The 22070-nt window shown below is 45.4% G+C and overlaps 8 protein-coding genes across 8 annotated transcripts; 2 read left to right on the top strand and 6 right to left on the bottom strand.

Moving 5' to 3' along the window:
* Positions 1 to 390: 390 nt before the first annotated feature.
* V865_006808 (uncharacterized protein) lies at positions 391 to 3245 on the bottom strand (the record flags this gene model as incomplete). The annotated part of the gene is made up of 9 exons (XM_066230565.1): positions 391 to 696; positions 769 to 950; positions 1074 to 1391; positions 1467 to 1778; positions 1942 to 2247; positions 2343 to 2633; positions 2697 to 2774; positions 2843 to 3097; positions 3170 to 3245. 9 exons carry the CDS (start codon positions 3243 to 3245, stop codon positions 391 to 393), a joined length of 2124 nt encoding a protein of 707 aa, XP_066086662.1.
* Positions 3246 to 4036: 791 nt separating this feature from the next.
* On the top strand, positions 4037 to 5582 carry V865_006807 (uncharacterized protein; the record flags this gene model as incomplete). The annotated part of the gene is made up of 7 exons (XM_066230564.1): positions 4037 to 4327; positions 4412 to 4523; positions 4580 to 4681; positions 4746 to 5050; positions 5155 to 5213; positions 5302 to 5381; positions 5461 to 5582. The coding sequence occupies 7 exons, from the start codon at positions 4037 to 4039 to the stop codon at positions 5580 to 5582; spliced, it is 1071 nt and encodes a 356-aa protein (XP_066086661.1).
* A 288-nt stretch (positions 5583 to 5870) lies between these two features.
* On the bottom strand, positions 5871 to 7313 carry V865_006806 (uncharacterized protein; the record flags this gene model as incomplete). Its single annotated transcript, XM_066230563.1, has 4 exons — positions 5871 to 6328; positions 6488 to 6708; positions 6800 to 6881; positions 7103 to 7313. The coding sequence occupies 4 exons, from the start codon at positions 7311 to 7313 to the stop codon at positions 5871 to 5873; spliced, it is 972 nt and encodes a 323-aa protein (XP_066086660.1).
* Positions 7314 to 8040: 727 nt separating this feature from the next.
* On the bottom strand, positions 8041 to 10138 carry V865_006805 (uncharacterized protein; the record flags this gene model as incomplete). Its single annotated transcript, XM_066230562.1, has 4 exons — positions 8041 to 8248; positions 8313 to 9696; positions 9797 to 9861; positions 9987 to 10138. 4 exons carry the CDS (start codon positions 10136 to 10138, stop codon positions 8041 to 8043), a joined length of 1809 nt encoding a protein of 602 aa, XP_066086659.1.
* A 2391-nt stretch (positions 10139 to 12529) lies between these two features.
* V865_006804 (uncharacterized protein) lies at positions 12530 to 14082 on the top strand (the record flags this gene model as incomplete). Its single annotated transcript, XM_066230561.1, has 5 exons — positions 12530 to 12908; positions 12969 to 13357; positions 13419 to 13619; positions 13692 to 13873; positions 13929 to 14082. The coding sequence occupies 5 exons, from the start codon at positions 12530 to 12532 to the stop codon at positions 14080 to 14082; spliced, it is 1305 nt and encodes a 434-aa protein (XP_066086658.1).
* A 169-nt stretch (positions 14083 to 14251) lies between these two features.
* On the bottom strand, positions 14252 to 17084 carry V865_006803 (uncharacterized protein; the record flags this gene model as incomplete). Its single annotated transcript, XM_066230560.1, has 7 exons — positions 14252 to 14934; positions 15049 to 15402; positions 15486 to 15962; positions 16066 to 16401; positions 16493 to 16570; positions 16662 to 16916; positions 17009 to 17084. 7 exons carry the CDS (start codon positions 17082 to 17084, stop codon positions 14252 to 14254), a joined length of 2259 nt encoding a protein of 752 aa, XP_066086657.1.
* A 752-nt stretch (positions 17085 to 17836) lies between these two features.
* Positions 17837 to 19606, bottom strand: V865_006802 (uncharacterized protein; the record flags this gene model as incomplete). The annotated part of the gene is made up of 2 exons (XM_066230559.1): positions 17837 to 17847; positions 17926 to 19606. 2 exons carry the CDS (start codon positions 19604 to 19606, stop codon positions 17837 to 17839), a joined length of 1692 nt encoding a protein of 563 aa, XP_066086656.1.
* Positions 19607 to 19959: 353 nt separating this feature from the next.
* Positions 19960 to 21797, bottom strand: V865_006801 (uncharacterized protein; the record flags this gene model as incomplete). Its single annotated transcript, XM_066230558.1, has 10 exons — positions 19960 to 19986; positions 20055 to 20220; positions 20301 to 20516; positions 20593 to 20825; positions 20892 to 20966; positions 21032 to 21110; positions 21193 to 21317; positions 21399 to 21482; positions 21560 to 21584; positions 21652 to 21797. The coding sequence occupies 10 exons, from the start codon at positions 21795 to 21797 to the stop codon at positions 19960 to 19962; spliced, it is 1176 nt and encodes a 391-aa protein (XP_066086655.1).
* Positions 21798 to 22070: the final 273 nt, after the last annotated feature.

The raw sequence follows: 22070 nt of genomic DNA, 5'->3' as shown, positions 1-22070 counted from the left end.
ATCTTCATACCCCATATCTTTCTCTCTTTGAATTCGGATGCAACATCGGTCACAACACGAGGCACATGACTCAAGGGCAGACTGCATGCTCGAAACTGTGTATATGCATTCTGATGTCTTTGAAATCTGCATTGCAGGAAGCAGTCACTTAGAGATATGACGTTCCGATTGGCCATAGTTCTTCTTTGAGACACTATCCGTCATTCAATCGCGGAAGAACGGGGTGTCAGGAAGATCCGGGAACAAGGAGTGTTTGGCCCTTAATCTTACACTTTCGTTCACATTGGTATTGATGGAGAACGTATCATCACTGTTTGCTGCTTCCTCAGAAGTGCCATTTTCTTCTGGATGTTTCGAAGCTGTGCCCGTCAAGGGATAATCCGAAAAGCATTAATCGATGTTGTCGCATATCATTTTCGTCAAAGTAATCGACTTCTCTATCACGAAATTCGTTCTCCGCTTCAGAGTCTCAGAGTCTGAAGCCTGACCGCGGACGAGAGCAGCCCTCTCCGAGCCTTCGGTGGTGGGCCTCCAGTCAGCAAGGGAATCCAGCGATTGGAGGATGCGAGCTGCGTGAAGGGCATCAGGATCCTCGTCAAGAGGTAATTGAGGAGCAGGGGACCTTCTTCTCTTTCTGATGCCTTGAGAAGTTCCAGCAGTCACGGGTGAGGCCCTATCACCTGTTGCTTCGCGGTCCTGTTAAACTTCAGGGTCCAATAGCAGCTCATCACTTTGACGTCCACGCATCAGTTGTTCTGTATACCACACCCCATATTGTAGGAGTTCGTCCGCTAGTGTTGGGTTGTGGTCAACAAGAGTGGTGTAGCCTGTCCATTTCGGCTGGGTCAATATTGTCTTGATATCGTCCTTGGTGACATGGCTATGGCTCGATCCTCCAAAGCGTTCAGTATTTGATCTCAGTCTTTCCAATTGACGACGACCATTTGCGACTATTGCGAGTCATCAGTTTTGACTTAATCTATTTACCAGACCGAGAGCGAGAGATGGATAGGATGTGTCAAAGGTCGGAAAAGATCATTAACTAGGGTGAGGAATTCCTGTGGCACACTTACATGTATTGTGCGATGCCTCAAAACGAAGCTGGAAGTGGCTCCACTTAAGTAGTTCAGATTGGAATTCCTCTTCCGATTGGTCAGGCAGAGTATATTGAGCAGATTCAGCCCTGATCCTTTTTTGGCCTAAACGATAGACGAAATCGACCACCCTCTCGCTCAACTCAGGCTTCTGTTCCCGAACTCGAGTCAAATACGTCCTTTTGCCGGAAGTTAAGAATCGACTGACAGCATCTTTATCCTTGAAATCTCTCATTTGAAATTGATCGCCTCCAACGTGTTTCTTGATTTTCCGTATGAAATCGGTACCACTATGACCTATGGTGACAATTTTGCCCATCAGCGCGAACCAGATTGGGATCCGCCTGGAAAAGCATCATGATCTTCACTCACCCATACCGACACTGTCGGAATCCAAGAGTTTCGCAAACTGACTCATCTGACTCTCCTCTGCGGTGACGGGATCCGACCCATCCTGGTTTGCGGTGCCAGCTTCAACTGCTGTTGGACCTGAATGATCCCTAGCCGCTCTTGCCGATTTCACCACATATCTCATTCCCAATTCTGCGCCTTCCTTGTTCTTCGTCAAATACTTCTGAAAACGCTTCGTCAATTCGGGGTTTTCAATATCCGAGAACATCGAATTATGGGGATCTTCAGAAATTTCTGAGTGGAGCCACCTGAGTGTTTGAGCGCCGCCACGACCTACAAACCACCAGCGGCTATTGATCAGCTCCGGTGCAATCCTGTCAGAGAACAACAATATATAACCAGGAGCTAGACTCGACATAGAGTTTCTTCTGTCATTCATGATCCACAGAAAGATCATGTGACCTTTTGTTTTTACCCCATGCCGTGATTTACTCACCGAAAGCGTTTAGGAAAGATGCTCTGTCTTCTTCTGTCGTGTCTGTGAGTGTGGAGTGGTTCACAGGTACAGGCAACGCTTCTTGCACCTGCATTTGTATGTTTCTTTGGTCTTCCGCAAAGGCAGCGAGCATCTCAACGATCTGCTGTGTGGTGTCGGTGTCGAAGTTTCTGACTGCACTGACAGCTTCGGGGGCGGGTTGGGCAAGGTAACCTCGCAAATGCTCTGAATTTTGAAATTGCTCTTGAAAAGGATTGATACTTGCTTCGGCGGTAAGCACTTGGACAAGATCAGCTTGAGATTGACCTGCGCAATTGGGAACAGGATATCTCAATCAGCTTTCTTGACTCGGGATGATAAAGTAAGTTATTTGTGGAAAGAGCGAGTGCAATAGACCTTACTCTGCTGCTCGGAAACGGTCAATTCAAATGACGAAAGTTTAGGTTTCTTCCATTTAGAGATTGCCTTTAGTCGCTTACTCCTATCCCTCAGCTGCCGCTCCTTATGAGCAAAATCGATCAAGTACTCTAGACCCTCCTGGGTTACTTCAGGATTATGCCGGTTATACCATCTATATTTGGTGAATGTATCCGGATCGTCAATCAGGGTTTGTACGCTGTCGAATGCTCGAGAGTATGGGGCAAGGAGTATATGCTCTTCAGCTCGCATCAAAGTATCAGCTCCCCTGGTACCTAACATTGTAAACAAGCGTCATTAGCCAGAGGCCAGTCCGTGCGGATGGATTGTAGCCTTACCAAACGTTGACCTAAAGTTTTCCCATTGGTCGAGCATCCTGCGCATTTCTTGCTCATTGTTCGACCGATTGATTTCATCTACAGAACGGGATGCGGTCAGACAGCTCATAGGTATTGGTACAATACTCTGTGACACTGATACTCACTATCGGAATCCATAGTAGATCTACATTGTTTCCCAAAGTGATACAAGTATCGATAAGCCTCATGTATTTGTTTAGCTTTGTCAGGATCTATATCTTCTTGATGGTCCCTCCACCACTGGGCTATCTTTACAGGATCCTTCCCCTTCTGCGTGGAAAGATGATTTTTCACGTTCTCGAGGGAGGAGAATGCTTCTGCATTTGGTTCGGCTTTGATCTTGTTTTCCATTCGAATAATCCTCTTCGATAACTCCCGGCCTGCAGGCATGCTCAGAATCAGATAGTGTAGGGCACAGGCACATCATGATATCGTTCTAGCAATCAACTCACCCAGTGACGTTTTTCGGCTTCCCACGCTGGCTCTCAGCTTGCGCAATTCGTCCTTTGACATAGTCTGTTCGGCCATGACTGAACGGCAGCCTGTGGGATCTTTGTCTACGATGGTTGAACAGATATGACACCGTTGGGACCGAGAGAAAAGCTTCCTAGATGAGTTTTTACATCTTTATATAGCTATTACGGGGCTTTGAAGGTTGTTGGCACCCTCGAATGTCTTCCCTCGCGCTGAAAGGTGGATGCCCACCTTTGTCACCAACAAGCTTTTGGTCCAATGTTGTTCGGAGTGGAAGGCCGAGTCGATGACACTCCGCGAGTATCTTGCTTGGTCAATAACGTGACTTGGCCCTGGGAGTCTCTTGGTAGCTCTCACCCTGCGCTGTCCCATGGTGAAGGCCGTTCGCAGTGATCGTCATGGTCGTGAAGAGCCCATGTCGTTTGCGCTTGTCTCTGTGACCGTGAGTCTTGTCAACCTCCACCTCGCGTCATCTCCTTTTCAACAAGGGAGAATCCAATGCTGAAGATGGAATCTCTACCTTCGTTCGATTCTACCGTATATGTAAAGTGCATACAGTGCTGATCGAGACACGCATAACTTTGGACAAAGTCATGCTGATTGTTAAACTTGTATTTTACCAACGCCCGTCGGTCAGTGTGTGATGAGACCGAATAACTCGTAAATGACCTAAGCCTCCTAGCGTATGATCCGTGTACTCCGTACACAAAACCTGGCGCAAATCATCCCATCTTCCATCCCATCATAATGGGTCACGATCGACCAAGTTCCTTCTTCTCCTTGAAACTGACATGATCCTCGATACATTTTTTTCCCAATTATCTTATCAATAGAAACCGGTCACAATGTCTCTTCAACGCAAACTCCGCTATGCTGTCCTCGGAATCGGTCGAATGGGCTCTAGACATGCTCAGAACATTGCCTATCGTACTCCGCGTGCAGAACTCGTCTCTATATGCGATCCTAGACCCACTTCTTTGACCTGGGCTGAGAAGCATTTACCGTCAAATATTAGAGTATTCCAAGATTCGAAGACTTTGTTCAATGAGGGTGGAAATGAGATTGATGCAGTGTTGATAGCCAGTGAGACCGGGTCTCATGCTAGTCTGGCTATCGAGGCCATGAGGGCTGGGAAGGTGAGTATGATGGGATCTGTGCTGGAGAGATTGACCTCTTTCCCTTGAGATGAAGAAGCTGATAGCTGTTGAATGATTGTCTAGCACGTATTGCTTGAGAAACCTATTTCCATAGATCTGGAGACTTCCAGGACGGTTGTCGAGGAAACCAAGAAATTCCCAGATTTGAAGGTCATGGTTGGTTTCAGTAGACGATGTGAGTCGACTGTCTCATCACTACTGCTACAATGCCTTACTGACGGATTGTTATAGTCGATGAGTCGTATAGAGCTGTCAAGGAGATGATAGATCAAGGTAAATTGGGTGAACCTCACTTGATCAAATCGGCAACCAACGATCAGCATGATCCTTCTGGTAAGTACAAGACCCGAAATCAACCCTATGGTCATACATATTGTGGACTAACCATGGGCTTTAGGATTCTTCGTCTCTTACGCTTCCGCCTCGGGTGGAATTTTCATTGACTGTGGGATTCACGATATCGATCTAGGAAGATGGTATCTTTCACCACAAGGGATCAAACAAGTGAAAAGGGTTTTCGCTTTAGGACATAACATCCAACATCCCGAATTAGCCAAATACGATGATGTGGATAATGGGGTGGGAGTAGTGGAATTTGAAAACGGGAAGATCTTGGTGGTCCATGTGAATAGGACTATGAAGCACGGTCATGATTGCTTTACGGAGGTGTTTGGCAAGGAAGGGAAAGTGGTAGTCAACGGGGTGAGCTCTTACTCTCCCTCATTTATTCTTTTATACGGTTTTTCCGATCTATACTATCGAAAGGCAAACGTCGATGTTGATGATTTTGGACTTGATACATATAGAACCCCCAACTGAACAGAGTAGAAATTAGGGATACACATGGAGTGAGAACAGAGTCTACGTGAGTGATTATCCTCCCTGTGTCCAGAGGGTTGACACACCACAACATACCCTTGCCTCATAAACTCATGTTGAGTAAATATCACTAGCCCTACATACTACGAAAGATTCCGAGAAGCCTTTGTCAATGAAGTCAATGAGTTTACGGATGTAGTATTAGACAACAAACGTGAGTCGTGGGATCACCATTTCCATCTCGACTTTCTCTGTTTATGATAAAAGTTAAGCACCTGTGACCTTCATCGTAGCGCTCCCCGTATCATGCGAAGATGCCCTCGAAGCCACCAAGATAGCTACAGCTCTTACGCACTCATTCAAGTTTGGCCAACCAGTTTACTTCAGCAGTGATGGAGAACCAATTTTGGTCTAAAGGCGAAGGCACAATCCATACAATCTATCTTGAACGAAATATAAATAATCATAACAAAGATGAAATCGTATGTACATAGAGATGATTATGAAGTATATCAAGATCTATCCTGCCGGAACAACGAAAAAGAGAAGATAGAGGCAGTTATGGCGGAGTGAACGTTATAACTGTATATCCCACAAGACCATCTATACACCTTGGCCTTGACGGGCACCCCTTCTTACCACACCGTCAGTCCCCATTCGGACCATCTATATGAGATTACCGAATTTATCCCTCTCTGTGACATCACGCTCTCAACCACCCCCTTCGTCTGGGTAAAAGCCATCCGGGATGAGCGACCGCAAATGCGGCCAGACACAGTACCATGGGTAGACCGTCCAGATAGATGAAATACACCTCGTGGGTGATGAGGTATCCTGACCATCCTTGGGCCAACTCAATCGATCTATAAATACCTCTTACGAAGATCATAGCTGAAGCGAATGCGACTCCCGCTAGTAATTTTTCACCTTTCTTAACCTCATCCGTTCGCACTGCTCCTCCCATGTCATCAGGAAGAGGTTGTTGAGGCGGTGAAGCATTTCCTTCCGATGATTTCGGTTCTCCGTTGGGAGTAGGGTCATTGTGGTATTTGCGTTTGAGGTGCGAATATGGCTTACGGAATACAACTCGGATGATGAAATCACTGGCTAATGCAACGAAAATTGCCATCGTACCGAGTTGAAACAAGATACCAGCCAGCACTAACAGGAAAACACATGAATTAGCATTATTCCGCTGAAGGCGAACATAGACAATGATAACGAAAATCAATCCAGCAAAATCGTCATTATGTGTCCCTACTTGACGTTCATGCAAACCAAAGAAGGATAATGTGAAATTGACCATTCCCATATACTCACTAACTTTCGTAGCTTTATGAGTATCCGTACCGTTCTGAGCGGCTACAGCGGCTTGGCCACCACCTATAGCTTGGACAACCAAAGAGATAACGTCCGCAGTAACGAATACGGCCAGGTACATTCTTGGTCTAAGAAGCGAGTAGGCATGACCTAGCTGGGTGATACAGTATCCAAGAATGGTGTAAGCCCAAGCGGAGTAGAAGGCTGGACCGATAATGAGGCTTCGAGATGAAATGAGTTTATTAGCATATGTTCAAGTCTTGATTATCGTGGTGTACACGGGGTTCGGGTGATATATAGTCAGGAACTCACGAAGCAATCTGCATCAAGAAAGGGGTGACTCTCAATACATTATAAGCCGACCATAATCTACCTGCCCATCCTATGACTTCCACTGTGGATATAGAAGGAACAGTCAGCTCATTGTTCAGCACGACTAGCAGTAAGCCATATCCCAGTGTTACTTCTATTGAACATTCGTCAAGATAATAACCCCAGCAGTAACTCTATCTGATGGAATCCCATACACTTGACTACACTTCTGACAACTTTACCATCTCCATAAACCCCTGACATAGCAAGGTTCGCCACTTAACGAACGAAGAGACGACTCACAAAATGTCCCCGGTAACAGCGTCACAAACACCAGCCAGTATCTGTATTTGATCCCTAGACCAATATGAACCAGTCCCAGAACAGCAAACACGACTATGTACGCAATCCCAGCTGATTTCTCGGGTGTATAGCCATATGGTGAAACGCGCGATAGGTGATTCTTGGCTCTGTCCATTAGTTGGTGGGTCAGCCCCCAATCGTCATATGACATGTCGAACGGCCCTGTCGTCTAGATCTATTTCTCGCCGAATGTCTTCAGGCTGCTTGCGGTACCCTTTTGCTAATGGATGCGGGCCTATGCTTGAGGGAGGTGCGATGTACAACTTTGCCAGATAAGATATAGGGAATGAAATGTTTTCACAGCCATTGAAGAAGTCGATGCTTGTTTTGATTCGGTTTCTGTTTCGGTCGCCGAAATCTTGTTATGTGGGAAAGACGGTCACCGATTAAAGATTACAAAGAAAAACCTAATCGGCTTTGCAGTTTTGTAATCGAATAATCAATGAAGCCATCCTATTTAGAGTCATCACAAGAGTTGTCCGGCAGTATATCGTATTTGAAATGTAAGCATTGATCAGATGGTGGGTTCAAAAATATTTTGTTCAATATTGCGATTCTGCAGCCTCACACGTCGCTTGGAAACAAGCCATGCTTCATCGTTTGGAATCCCGTTGGAATGCATATCATATTGTAAACGAGGAAGACAATGTAGGTGGCACCGAATGGCTTCCAGTGATGGGAATGACAAGTAAAGTTATGGCATAGATGGAGATCAATCTACGGAACGAGGGTGGATGGCAAAACGAAGTGATGCATTGAGAGAAAGGGTACAAGAACAGTAATCTTCAAGGAGACAGTCTATCGTCTATGTGAGTGTAACATTGCATATACGATACGAGAGTGATCAACGTTGGATATTTAGGACGATGTCAGACGGACTAAGCAATGATGTCTTTTTCGTCTTCTGTTCGTTGTTGAGCAGATTCTCGAGAGAGCAGAACAGGTTGATGGACTATTCCAGCTTGTCTGTCGGCATCGGCGAAATCGTCAACTGGATCGTCGAGGTGCTTGAAGTATGTTGGGAACAGGAAGGCAGAGAGGAAACAAGCGATGGCAAGAGCTACCCAGGGCCAAATGAGGTTGGGGCTAAAGCAGGTAGTATGGATCAGCGAAGAGTGCATTATCACTATATGGGTGTTAGATGACTTACTCTACGATGACATCTGACAATGCGAGTGATAAGGCTGATGCAATAGCCTGGTTGAATAGCGAGATGGAGTAGACCAAACCCTTCATCCTGGCTGGAGATCGAGTGTATGCGATTTCATATGAAGTAACGAACACGAAAAGTTCTCCGATGGCTGGGAAGGTATAGAGGGGCACTTGCCACCACAAAGAGACGGGAGAAACTTCATCACAAGTGGTGGCATAGTATCCACAGGGGGAGGTCTTATAGATCCTCCACTGGATGATGGCGGAAAGCACACAAGTGAGCGCACCCAACATGAATCCGATGAACATTCTGGTCATAGGTTTGAGGGGGAAACCTATCCTAGCGAGCCAAGGGTAGATGAGGAATGTGAGGATAGGAGAGAAGACAATGATGGCGAGAGGGTTCCAGTTGGATATGAGATCGTTCGGTACACCATTCAAGGTCATCGCGACAGACATATCGTTCATTTGATTTCCTAATCCACCATCGGCCAACACGTAGATTGGGATGATCAAGAAAACAGCACAGGCATTCAACGATTGTCTGACCTCATCTACGAATCTATCATCCCATAGAACCTTCGTGGTATCGACCGTACCCTCATCTTGAGCGATGTAGGACGGTTTGGCTCGGTTCCAGAATTCGTCTTTGCCACTAAACATCTTTTTCCATCCACCCTTGGACATCATGAGTTTAACTACTCTCCAAGCTTCAATCACGACTGAACCTTGAGGTGGGGCCTTGTATAATTTTCTTCCGGCAAGGACAAGTACGATTGGCATGAGCATGTAAACTATTCCAGGTAGTAGGTAGGCCAACCAGAACCCGACCAATCGCTCGGAATAGGAAGTGGCGACAGCGAAGAAGGCTCCGATGTTAATACAAGCGTAGAAAATCAACAACCATCGTTCGACGGTGACACCGGGATCGACTATCACTCGTTCACCTGATTTTAGAGTTTTTACGACAGGCGTTCGGTTGGGGATTTGGTCACACAGCAAAGGACCAAGTGCAGGTTTAATGAAACCGGCGGCGAACGCTAAGATCATGATGGATACGATGAAGGAACCCAGTGCGCCATTTGGTTTTGCGATGACGGAAGGAATAGCGGGAATGACCAAAATGACATGAGCGATCGCTCCAACGGCTGTACCGACACAGATGGCCTTGAATCGACCCCACTTGGTATCGGCCACAATACCACCCCAAATGGGAATGACATAGGCCAAAAAGGTGAACAAATTGGTAAGAGCGGAAGTAGTTTTGGAACCAAGACCGAGAGCACCGGCAGACTGATTGAGCCCTGCAGCCCCCTTTGCGACGGCTCCGGCACCGTTACCGCCCTCTGGTAGTGGGTTATTGATAAAGTTGTTGAAAGGACCTTTGCAAAAGGATAAGGTGAGCCACAGGACGAGGATGAAGGCCCTTATCGGCATTGGGAGGGGATCGGGCAGATTGATAACGAAGATGAGGCGACCTACCTTTCGACCCATAGTATGAAGCACGTTCTGCAAACTCGATCAAACACATTGCGATACCGACCCATCTGTGATAAATGCAGTCAGCCTGCTGGCCTGATATGAAAGAGAGCATGAACTAGCAGAAGGAATGGAAAGCATGGGACCCAAGAAAATGGAAGAGAGCTCGAAAGTGAAATGTATGACGACTCACGGCATAGTGGCAGGTACTTTTCGGAGCGTACTCATCTCCTCCTCTGTAGGATGATCTGGTCCGAGCAGTCCTTCATCTGCAGGTCCGACTGTTGTCAAAGCAGTGGCATCTGGATTGTGCTTTTCTTTCTCGGAAAGGTTGGTCGCAGGCATGCCTATAATGGGCACAGGGGCCGCTTGGAGGTCTTGTAGAGCTTCTGCTTGATTGCCTGAAACACGAAACGTTGTCAGTGATCCGTATCAACGCGAAAAGCTGTTGGTCTTGCCCACTTACTCATATTGAGAAGTCTGAATGCCCGGCACTCGTCAGTCGAATTTAGCGTTCAGTTAGAGGATAAAAGTGGGGATCACACGATGGCACCTCACTGGGTCTTATATATATATTCTTACCCGGAGTTCGTATGGCGACTGAATAGCTGGTGTGCAATCATTATGCTTATCATCTAGCTCCATTTTCATAGTTCATGAAAGCACCACGCTGTCGCATTCTTGAAAAGAAACCCTAAAAACTCTTATGAACGCAAGGAAGTTCCTAATTACGCAGTTGATGCGAATGCTCCACATGCCACTCGACGGACTGGCGATAAGCAAGCGATTCGAATGGCTCGTAGACACTAGAGACGAAAATAACTCATCATGATCATTGTTGGAGTCTGTCTACCTGCCAAGAGCACGAACCGCATGGTGCAAAACCTCGGTTATAGATAGAATGCATACCAGATCACGTGATAGCAATGTTCTCGGCGTGATTGTATCTCCTTGATTATCCTATACGATGCTATAGAGGCCAACGCTCCGTTGCTCCCTTATATCCTGCCCCTCCTCAGCTGATTGAGTGGATATGTGGAATGTACCGTGAAGTCGCGGAGTGAGAATCGTGTGATGTTCTGTCGATCTAATTTTAGCAAAGGGTAAAGAACATTCGAAAACGCAGCAAAAAGATACGGATTTTCCGGAAATGACGCTAGCATCATGTGGTCCAACGAATCCAGCGATTTCAAAGCCCGTCAAGTTGTTCACTACCCTGAAAGCCTTTCTTTCATCTTTAGCATGCTGCATTACACCTATCACGGATAGCAACCTCCCTCCCAGTGGGCCCCTTAAGCAAATGACGGGCTCATTCGATCAGCACGATACATGTGGTGTCGTTGAGTAGCTCCGCGCTCTGAAACTCTAATTTGGCATAACGCATGATCCGATACGTCAGTGTTCTCAGACTCGGTAGGAGATAAGCAGGAGACACTCATGGTGTCTCTTCTGGCAGACCCATAAATAGAATGATAAGACAGTAGATAGCACGAGGTACAGCTCCGACAATTTAAAAATAAAAATGATGTTTGTTATCTTGTCAGCAAAGACATGAACCTGTTGCTCAAATAGCTGGCTTCCCATTGATCAATGATGGGGAAACGAGGTCACTCGTTTCCATGCTCCGGCAAGGATAACGGCAAAGTCTGAGACAGAAAAAGACTCCACACCGCATGATGCAGTACGATAAGCTGACGGTTTCATCAAATCTGATTGGATCTGCCATCTATCTGTCTATAGCCAGGAGCAATGAGATGTTGACCTCGTGACATCTTGAGCGATTTCCATCATGAACACAAGGCTGATAAGGAGTCAAACGGTCCAGAAGCTCTTCTGGATGAATAATTACAACCAGAAATAGGCAGCTATCAGGAACATTCGTATCCCCCGACATCTGTTCTGTTACAAGTTTTGTCGATTACGTTGAACGGTGGAACAGGCTTCCCCCTGTACCAAAGAGCTGAGCCTGCTAGTGTCTATCGAAATCTGGGTCCATTCATTAAGGAAGTAGCATATCCTTAACCGTCAACTTAACATATTATCAGAAGATCGTCATGTTGTGTAACGGTCAGCTCCTCCCGCTCCCCTCTCGGTCTTACTAAATCTCGGGTTGATCAGTATGGCTGCTTCTCTTATTCAACCTGTCAGTATTAAAGGGAACAGACCGCTTTGCCTGCTTGAAACAATCTGAAGCCCCCATTTGCTGCTGCGCCAAGCTGATCGAGTGGATGTCAAATCTATTGTAGCCTTACCATTAAAGGTCTGCTCAGCCAGTGTGATTCGCCCTCTTGGTCTGGAGTCTCTGCAGCAATGCCAATTCTTGTTTCTCCTACCCTCGGAGTCTTCACATGCTTTTCACGAGAGACTTTAGTCGCCGCTTTCCTCCAACACTCCTTGGCTCTTATCTTGGAATGCTATTTCGGCTTGCCCATGAAATCCTGTATTTGTACTATAGAACCATAAATGATTTCAGTGATCCGGTAGCTTGCTTGGTCGTGGTATCAAAAAGATATTCCTGAAGAACGTCTTCCTTGTAAAAGAGCTGTATCGTATGTAACTTACATGCCTGAATGAGCAGCACTGACGTAATGTACTCGTAACCTTAACACCAGTCTATCGACGCGTTTGGTTTATTTCTCGACTGGCATCGCGAAATCATCAACATCACACAAACTCCGCTCATCCCATCACCGTATAAATACTTTCCCTGCCTCACTTCCTCCTATCGTTCAGAAGATGGGCCCGGTCCCAAAGTGGTTATGGGTGATGGTGATACTCACTGTTATCCTTTGGTCCGCAGCACGTTGGAAGTCTTCTGAGGACACGACGACCATTGTTTGGTCGAGGCCAACCCAGATCGATCCGTTCAAACACACGTATTCGTATCAGGGCAGCAATTTAGTTGATACCACCGCTCTCTTCGATCGACAGACCCTCGACCCTATCATTAAATCACTACTGAGAACATCATTCGCACATAATAGCTATGAATCCAAAGTAATACCGTTCTATAGAAAAAAGACAGGCACGTTCAAGTCTGAAGATGTGACCTTGATCACTTGGATAACTTCAGATCGTTTGGGACGACTAGTCAGATTAGCGGAGAAAAGAAAGGGTGAGCTACTTGCTTTCAACATCACTTTGCTTCATACAGCCCACTTACACTTGAGCATAGCTCCGATATCCGTATCGTATTACATCCCTCTTCGAGATAAACTAGCTACGCGCGATTTAGCTTTACTTGATAAATTAATCAAAACCCATCCTGCCCTATCCCAAAATGTCGATGTCCACCTAGTCACCTCTTCAGAGTTACTACAGCCGAACACGTGGAGGACAGTTGCCCATACATTCTCACAGACCGACTGGGTAATGTTATGGGATGCGGATTTTGAGGCTTGTACGGATTATCAGGATGGTTTAGAGGAATTTAGGAAGAATGTGAAAGATAAGAGATGGTTAGAAAAGTTAGATCATGGAATGGCAGCCTTGATCATACCGTCCTACGAATGGACTGATCCATCTTATGCTCGTAGAAGGGATCTATGTCCGAAAGATAAAAGAGTAAGTCAAACAACCTTCCCGACTTGATATCATTGGATTCTGATGAGACGGTCTACTACAGGAATTATCCACTCTATATCATGATCTGATCCTTGACGCATTCGAAACTCATAACCCCATACTATCCCATGCTACAGAATACAACCGAGCGGTAGATGCTGGATTCACAGATTACTATGAGGTGACAGAGTTTGAATTTGGATATGAAGTGTATGCGATATTCAGGAAAGACGCGAACGTCTGGTACGATCAGCGTTTGGTGGTGAGTCCTAACTTGGACCTCTGTGGATGCGGATTGATTTGGTTGTATTCTGAGGAAAACGGTGTTGCTTAGGGATATGGATTCGATAGAGGGGCATTTACAGCTCAGATGTATCTGTCCGGAATGGATCTATACGTCTTACCTGGCCAGTACGCCGTACACGAGGAACATCCATCATACACCGAGAGTATGACTCGGGATTCCAGTGGGATGACTGTCTCATGGATGACTTTCCAATTAGATCTTTGCCATAGGTGAGTCCATTGTCTTGCATGAAAGAATGGGTTTGATAAGATATATGCCGTACAGGATCTTTCAGCGGTTGGCATCCAGAGGTGAATTACATGGACAGCTGGGCGAACGATCAATCTCACATTGTGCAGATTTGGACTTACCGGAAATGAAGAACGATCTGGACAGATTACTCATGCAGTCTCGCAATATGGGAGCAAAGCGAATGTGAAGGTGAGAACCATGTATCATGCATGCATGCATGTATGTTGTACGTATACTAGTGCACAACTTTCCGTAAGCGCTTCAGATTTTGAGTAATCACAGTCTGACATGGTCTATAGCTGCTGATACTGACGATCGATGAATTCTAAACAGCCGATGTGACCATCTTGAAAAGACTAGTCATCGAAAAAGGGAGTCTGAGGGACATCACTGAATAGCATGTTTCTAGCGATTTTTTCCCTCTGTCGATCCACTGGATAATAGTCATCTGGCTCAGGAATTTCTTCGCTGTCCGCCTCTTGCTCCTGGGCTGAGGCTCCTTCAACTGCCGGGTCATCTTCACTCTCCAGCGAGGGGTACAGCCCGAAAAGTGTCAAACGATGTATTCTCATCTGTTCTTCATCGAATTTGTGCAACCCAAGAGCCACACTTTGCGATGCAGAAAAGTCACTCTGGGAGTCACAATCAGGCGTTTTTCTTTCCGTCACTTGGTGTCCTGGCGAACTTGCACTTTCGCTTGAAGGCGTAGTTTCTCTTTGACGCTTTCGAACACTTGATGCACCTCCTCGAGGATCAGGTTGGTTGGCCAATCGAGTTTCCATCATTTCGATATCTTTCACACTCAAAGTGAGGCTCTTCGCTTCTCTACCCGAGATCAACTGACGAGTGAACCATGATCCGAATTTCAAGAGCTGCTTCGCTCGTTCAGGATCGGTCTTTTCCAACTTGGGATATGCGTGCCATCTCGGTTGCGTAAGTATGGATTTCACACCTTCTTCGGTGGTATACTTTACCCGATCAGATTCAGATTTGATAATATAATTCCTCAACACACGTAATTGCTCTGCTCCCTTGTCACCTACAAAATCAACAAACATTCAGAAAAAGTTTCGACACCCACATCGATTGCCCTTGTAGGTAAGAATGCAAACGAAAAAGAAGAGAAAATCTTGGGATTTTTTCGCTCACTCACCTAAACCTGTCTTCGTATCCCTATAATCAGCTTGGAATTTACTCCATTTCAATAAATCAGCTGAAAAGTTATCTTCATCCTGTTCTTTCGAAGAACTTTGCAAATCTGCTAAAAGAGTATCGTTCCGCGCTTGATCACTTTGTATCCTCTTCTGAGCGAGCTCGAAAGTGTAATCCACTAATTGTCCAGTGAAGTCAGGTTTCTTGTCCTTAACGACCTTGTAGTAATTTGACCATTTCGCCAATGAGAAAAACTTTCCGATGATTGTGTCTTTATCTGTGAATTTATCAGCTTGGAATTTATCGCTTTGCATATATTTTTGGAGTCTTTCAAGGTATTCTCGACCATATCGACCTGATGTTGAAACAAAAACCATGAATAGTAGGCAAAACAGTAAGTGGTTGATATGTGTCAGTGTCGCTAATCAAATCACTCACCCATGCCTGTGTGGTTCGAACCGAATTCCTTTTCGAAGGATTTCACAGGCTCTTCTTGGTCGTGAACAGATGGTTCTCGTTCTAGTTCTGGGATTGTATCGGGTACAGGCTCGGTACCGCGACTCTTTGATGACATTTCACCGGATCCCAGTCCGGCGAATCCTTGCCCAAAGGCAATCTGGGGACTAGTCAGACCCAAACTATCCGTGGGGTGTTGTCCTGTCTCCTGCTCAGACATCATTGACAAATCTCTGATCATCTGACCTTGTATATCCCTTTGACCTCTAGCAAAAGCAGAGATATACTCTTGGATCTGAGCAGTCACATTTGGATCGACATCTTGAACGTAACTCAGCTCTTCAGGTACTGGTCTACTCAAAAATCCCCTCAAGGTATCTTGATCCCTGAATTGATCACTGAAGGGATTTATACTTGCATCTGCTGTCAGTCGCTGGAAGAGCGCTTCTCCGGCGTCGCCTACAGTTTATTTTCCCAATTAGTGGATCGACGCAGTAGACAGCCATTCCGACAAGTACTGGGGAGAGCAGAAGGAGATGAAAGAAAAAGGAGGATTACTCACCTAAATTTTCAGGTATTGAAGTAATTCCCAAATCAACTTGATTCGCGTTCGAGTTTGGATCAACACTCGGTTCATCGTCCATTCTAGGTTTCTTCCATTTCGATAACTTTGCCGACAATTTAGCAGAATCTCTTGACCTTCTTTCTCTATCTGCAAAATCGATAAGATATTTGGCTCCTTCCAAAGCTAGTTCTGGATTTCTCGATCTGAATGATTCATACATTTCTGAGTAGCTCGGATTTTGTATTAGATGATCCACTTTTCTGAATGATCGATCATTCGGTTTGAGTACGATGGCGTTTTCCACTTGATTCATGAATCTATGACCTGCCGCACCTGCAGGAATTGTAATTGTAGATGTACAGTATTGTCAGCGAGAATTCCCCAAGACCGATTCATGTCAATACGATTTGAGCGGGCGACTTACCAAAGGAAGCTAGGAAGTTCTCCCTTGAGCCTAGTAATCGCATGGTTTCACTGTGCCACATATGCGAGTCGAGCTCTTCTACAATAGCATCCATATCATCAATGTGATCAGAGTACTGTATTTAGCACTTTGTTCTTGTGTTAGAGCATATGGAACACTGAATACTCACTCGAGACTTGATCATTCGATCTACAATATTCCGCATATTTACTCAAATAGTCGAAACTCCCTTGAATCACCTCTCTACTTCTCTCATCTTCGTTCTCGTAATTGTCTCTCCACCATTTGGCGATTGGTACTGGATCCGTTCCTTTTTGCTTCCTCAGATATTCACTGATGTTTCCAGCAGAAGAGAACTGATCGGCTGTGGGTTGAATCACGATTTGACGTTCTATACGATCGAGGCGAGTTGATAATTGACGGCCTATCGTGTACAATGGTACATTTATAATACGATTTAGCGATATCACATTACCGTACGTTTGAATTTCGTCTTCAGTAAGTAATTCGACCTACCAAGAGTAGTTCTCTTATCGATTAACTTTGATCGCCAGGCTGTTAGATCCTCTTTCGACATGAGTTGGTCTGCCATACTGTATACCGAATCGATGAAATATACAGTATCAAGTTCGACTATCTTCCTCTCAATTTATAGCTGGAAAACTTCAGCAATCCCATTTGACACAAGGATGTTAAATACGTCCTATAGACGAACACTTATAGGCATGTCGCTTTATCAAAATGTAAAGGATGTTGAGGCAATACGTGAAGAAGACTTGAATGCTCAGACCTACCTATAAAGGATGACGAAACATAACGTATCGCAGCAAATCATCTAATCAAAGTCCTTTGTTATATCCGCAGACTGACAAGAGATGATACCGTCAGCTAAATTCTAAGCCGTGTTGCAGCCAAAAGGATCTTGCAAAGGTTCAGAAGATGAGGTTAGTCCTCCCTTTTCGCGCTCCACTCGCCTTCTCATCCATATCTCAAGTTTCGTGAGGCGCTTTTATCTCCCCCCTTCAGTTCTACAAGAACTTGGACGTCGGACATCGACAATTGTAATTCAAAGTCTGGCCCCGTTCTGTCAGCTCAACTGTCCATTAACCTTCGCACCTGATAAGCAGATCAAATCAGATTTCGTCATACGTTGATGCACGTTCCAGTCCGTATATACATATATATTTCATGCCAGGCATTAGAATGTATCATTCTCCTTGAAATGATATATGTGTACACAACTCAAACCATATTTATTTATTTATTTATTTTAGAACTTTCATGTATGTGATGATTTCGTAAGCTCAACTGAGGTCCTCCGATCCTTTGGCAGTAATTTGTAAATTAGATAGGCTCTATACAGTCACAAAGACCGATGAATGACCAGACATCAGTACAGCGTTATATCCAGCGAACGATGTATAACAACTCACCTCCACAGGCTTCGCACCTTTCCGCTGCTTCTCCGACCACGAAGCGAATATTGGCATCGGAAGGGATCTTAGCGGGGTCTTGCGGGGTCATTTCGGTCGGACCAGAAGCAAAGGAGATGTCAGGTACCGCCGGTTGGGATTGATGACCAGAGTTACCACCTGCCGAATTAGGTGCCGTGCCGGTCCCGTTGGCGGGTCCAGACGAGTTATCAGGTAACGAGGTGCGGGCGTTGAACATCGAGGACATATTCACAGAAATCGCAGGATTACCGTTTGCCATGTTTTGATGTGAGCTAGCAGTGTTGGCACTGCTGTTAGTGCCGGTATATACATTGTTAGCGTTGTTGTTAATACCGTTCAACGTTGAAGTGAAGTTTGGCAATCCGAAACTGAGGCCGGCGCCACCAGGAATGAAGGTTGGGTATTGATGGTTTGAAGCAGGAGCATTGGGGGTAGAAGTGTGGGAGGCAGTGTTCGCATGAGCATTACCGTTCGAAGTGGAGGACGCATTTGTATTACCGTTGTTGTTGTTGTTGTTCATGACGCTTCCACCGACATTACTATTACCATCACCGCCATTGTTCCCAAATCCACCAATAGGGGTCACTACCGGACCGTTTGGACCGAACCCAGTCATAACACCACCGTTCACAGCTACCGAATGTAAAAATTGCATGATGTCAGGTGGAAATGGTAAGGTGGTATCGTTGGTCTTCTTGGCATTCTCGATCATCTCTTTGTACACCTGATGATACGTCAATCCGTTATGATCCGTTCTTTCGACGATAGTGACGTTTTGGTCTGATCGATGAGCTGCTGCACCGGGTGAGGAATTTTCAAGGGGAATGGCACTATTGATGTGAGTGGGTAAGGAAGAACCGACGAGGATTTGGGTCAACCTATATTTCATTTCCGCCTTTTCACATCCTACAGGGTGACCTTGTAGAGTACAATCCTTACCCCTCGGACATCCCACCTGGCCGAAACTGATCCTACAGTTGGTCAACTTGGGTGGAACGGATATCACTCTAGCTTGATGGATGTTGACGGTTTCTTCGTGATCTGCATCCATCGTGAAAGCAGGAGCTAAGATACCATTCAGACAAGCGGGTGTTGAGGGATTGAAAGAACAGCAAATATACTTAGGTTGGCAGGCGACAGGCAAGAAGTTTCGAAGGAGATGGTAGGGATCTTTGTCACTTGATAGTAATCCGATTCTCCTACTTGTTCCATGTTTCGCGGTGAATACCAATCTTGAAACCCTAGGGAAGAGCATGTCGTCGAAGTAGAACATCAAACATTTGGCGATGGTGGTCAAGATCTCGTAGGGGAATTGTTCATTGTTGGTATCAACCGTCATCTTGAATACCATTCGTAATTGAACCCTCAACCTTCGAGTCGGAGTCAAGGAAGAAAGAGGGATATCGTCTTCCTCGTTGACTTCCTCCTTGATGGGTTGCATGAACGCATGTTTCTCTCCGTTAGGGATATCGATTATTCTAGTGAACAATTTGGGGAGTGAATGATCAGTCAAGATGACATGTCGATAGACGAGTGGAGTGAGGAGTTGATAGTTGGTCTTGCAGGACAAGGAGAGGTTTGATAGTGTTTTACGGCAGTCGAGTGATTGCAACCTTTGACCGATGAGGAGGAATATGTCGTCGCTGAGAACGGGTGGCATGGTGAGTGAGTAGTAGATGAAATATGATGTGTGTTGGATCAACAGAATAAGGCAGAGTGAGAGATGAAGCTGGAAATGGGTATGGGAATGGATAGAGAAAAAGGAAGAAAGAGGGAGGGAAAAGGGAAAGCGATGAGTGTTAGTTATTCATACATATGAGATAGTTGGATGATGGGTCTGTGCGTTGATAAGTAGTAGTAGTTGATGGTAATGACGTAACATGCAAATGTCTGGATTCTGACTGTGTTAGTGGATACTGTATCCTACGCACATTACACACTCGAATCGAGGTGAGCTGACGAGATACATCCTATTCATATCACATCCATTAATCCCATATCGAACTGGCAGATCTACTCTTCGTACTTCTCGAGTCGCACCTATATCAGCGGTGTTAGTGGAAAACACTCCTGTAAGTCGTGTAGGAAATTGAGACAGATCCACTCACTCTACCCGCAAACGGTTTCAGCCCAGCTGCTATTCTCTGACCACCTACCAAAGCGGTCCAGTCCATCGTGTCTCCACCGTGCGCACGGGCAGATAACATGTGTTGTTGAGCTACGTCCATCGTAGGCATAGGTACATTGTGAGACTCGGCAAGTTGTCGAATATTTCTGACAACGTATTGGTATGTCAGCTGTACTGCTAATCTCCATATATTTTGTTATTCTGAAGGTGGAGATGAATCACTCACCTAGCATCGGTTATACCACCACCCAAGTTAAATCCACCTTCACTATTGAATTTATTCTTGGTGATCCTATCGGCGTACCTGATCAAAGCAGGTGATTTATGTTGATCTTTGATCAATTCCACTAATTTATCTGATCCTACACCGGATTGATCACATAGCGTGAAACATTCCGCTAAAAGTTCGATAAATCCTAATTCCAATGCGTTTCCTACCAGTCTAAGAGTACAGGAATGATAAGGTAATTCATCAGTACAATCAGTATCCTCCTTCTCATGAAGTAGAAATTACTCACTTAAAACTCATAGCTCTCTCGACATTACTTCCCAAATCCATTACTTTCCTTCCAATAGCAGGGACCAGCGCATGAGCAGCATGCTTCTTGGCGAAATAATCTCCAGAGATGGCTAAGATCAAATCGGCAGTCTCGGCTGCCCGTGGTACACCGAACACGGGACATGATAGGAAGACTCGATGAGGGGCGGATCGAGCGAGATCTTCGAGTTTACCAGCGGTGGTAGGGTAGATCTGAGAGATCATTCATCAGCAAGCTAGTATGAATGACACTAGAGTCTCAGTAGCTACAATACTCACTGTACTGGTGTCGACGAAGATTGTTGTTCTACCTCTCCCACCCGGTTTGATACCATCACCAGTACCCTTTTGAGTCTGAAAGCGGGTCTCCACGTGGTTAGATATAACTTCCGAAAGAGAGGGTTGGGGAAACGACTCACCTCTTGACCTTGGAATAGTTGAGCATAAACAGCTTCTACAGCTTCATCACCTGCCAAAGAAGTCACCACAAGATCCGCACTAAAGATATGGCATCATTACAAAGCACAGATCAGTATATCGTGACAACGACGATGATTGATGGAAAGAAATGGTAACACACGTTCTTCCAATTTCCTCTAAATCGGTGACGACCTTGTAAGAGCTCTCAGGTACTTCATGTTCAGTAGCGTATTTCAAGAATTTTTGAGTACCGTCTTCTTTTCGGTTGTATACCATCAATGGAGGCTGGTATTCGGAAGGGATCTCATATCAGTAAATCAGATCACGATACAGATACTTCCTTTACTGAGTTAGATATATACTCACCTGTCCCTCTGAAGCTAGATGTTTGGCCAAGTTGGATGCCATCCTCTTACCCATCTCACCTAAACCTACGAAAGCGAGTTGATCCTATCAACATCTCACTTGTCAGTTTTCGCTGCCACCTGTGTTCTTACTTCTTACTTCGAAAGAGGGTGTATGCTTACATGAGCAGGTGTAGGGGTTGATGGTCTGAAGAGTAAGCGCCATCGTAAGCTTACAGCCTCCCACTGATATAGCTAAATAGGTGTAGGCTCACCTAGAAAAAGGGATGGGTTCAGCAGGTACATTGTGCTCTTCCTTTGGAGGTTCGTATGTCCCTCCGAAATGATCAATCGGATCTCCCACCCTCTCTACTGGGGGAGTCACCGGATTCTCGTTGAAGTGCGCTTTTAGTCCTGACATGGTGTTTTTGTTATTATATACTAGTGTGCTGATGACTTGATGTATCTAAGTTGCAAGGTAAGAGATGTGAGATGGGAGATGGGAGATGGGAGTTGTTGTTTTTTTCACCAGTAAGTAAGCGAGGGTATTGCTTCCACTAATCTGAGTGATTGATGGTAATGACGTCTCTACTCTCACGCGCACATACAGTACACCGCACAGACACACAGTGGATTAAGGGGCCCGATGCGGCAATTGCTAGATCTGCAACACGTGTCAAACATGCTAAAGCCA

The sequence above is a fragment of the Kwoniella europaea genome, chromosome 2, assembly GCF_036810445.1.
Source record: "Kwoniella europaea PYCC6329 chromosome 2, complete sequence".
In the NCBI taxonomy this organism is placed as follows: domain Eukaryota; kingdom Fungi; phylum Basidiomycota; class Tremellomycetes; order Tremellales; family Cryptococcaceae; genus Kwoniella; species Kwoniella europaea.
Note: the sequence above shows the minus strand (reverse complement) of the source record. Positions and strands in the feature narration are given on the sequence as shown.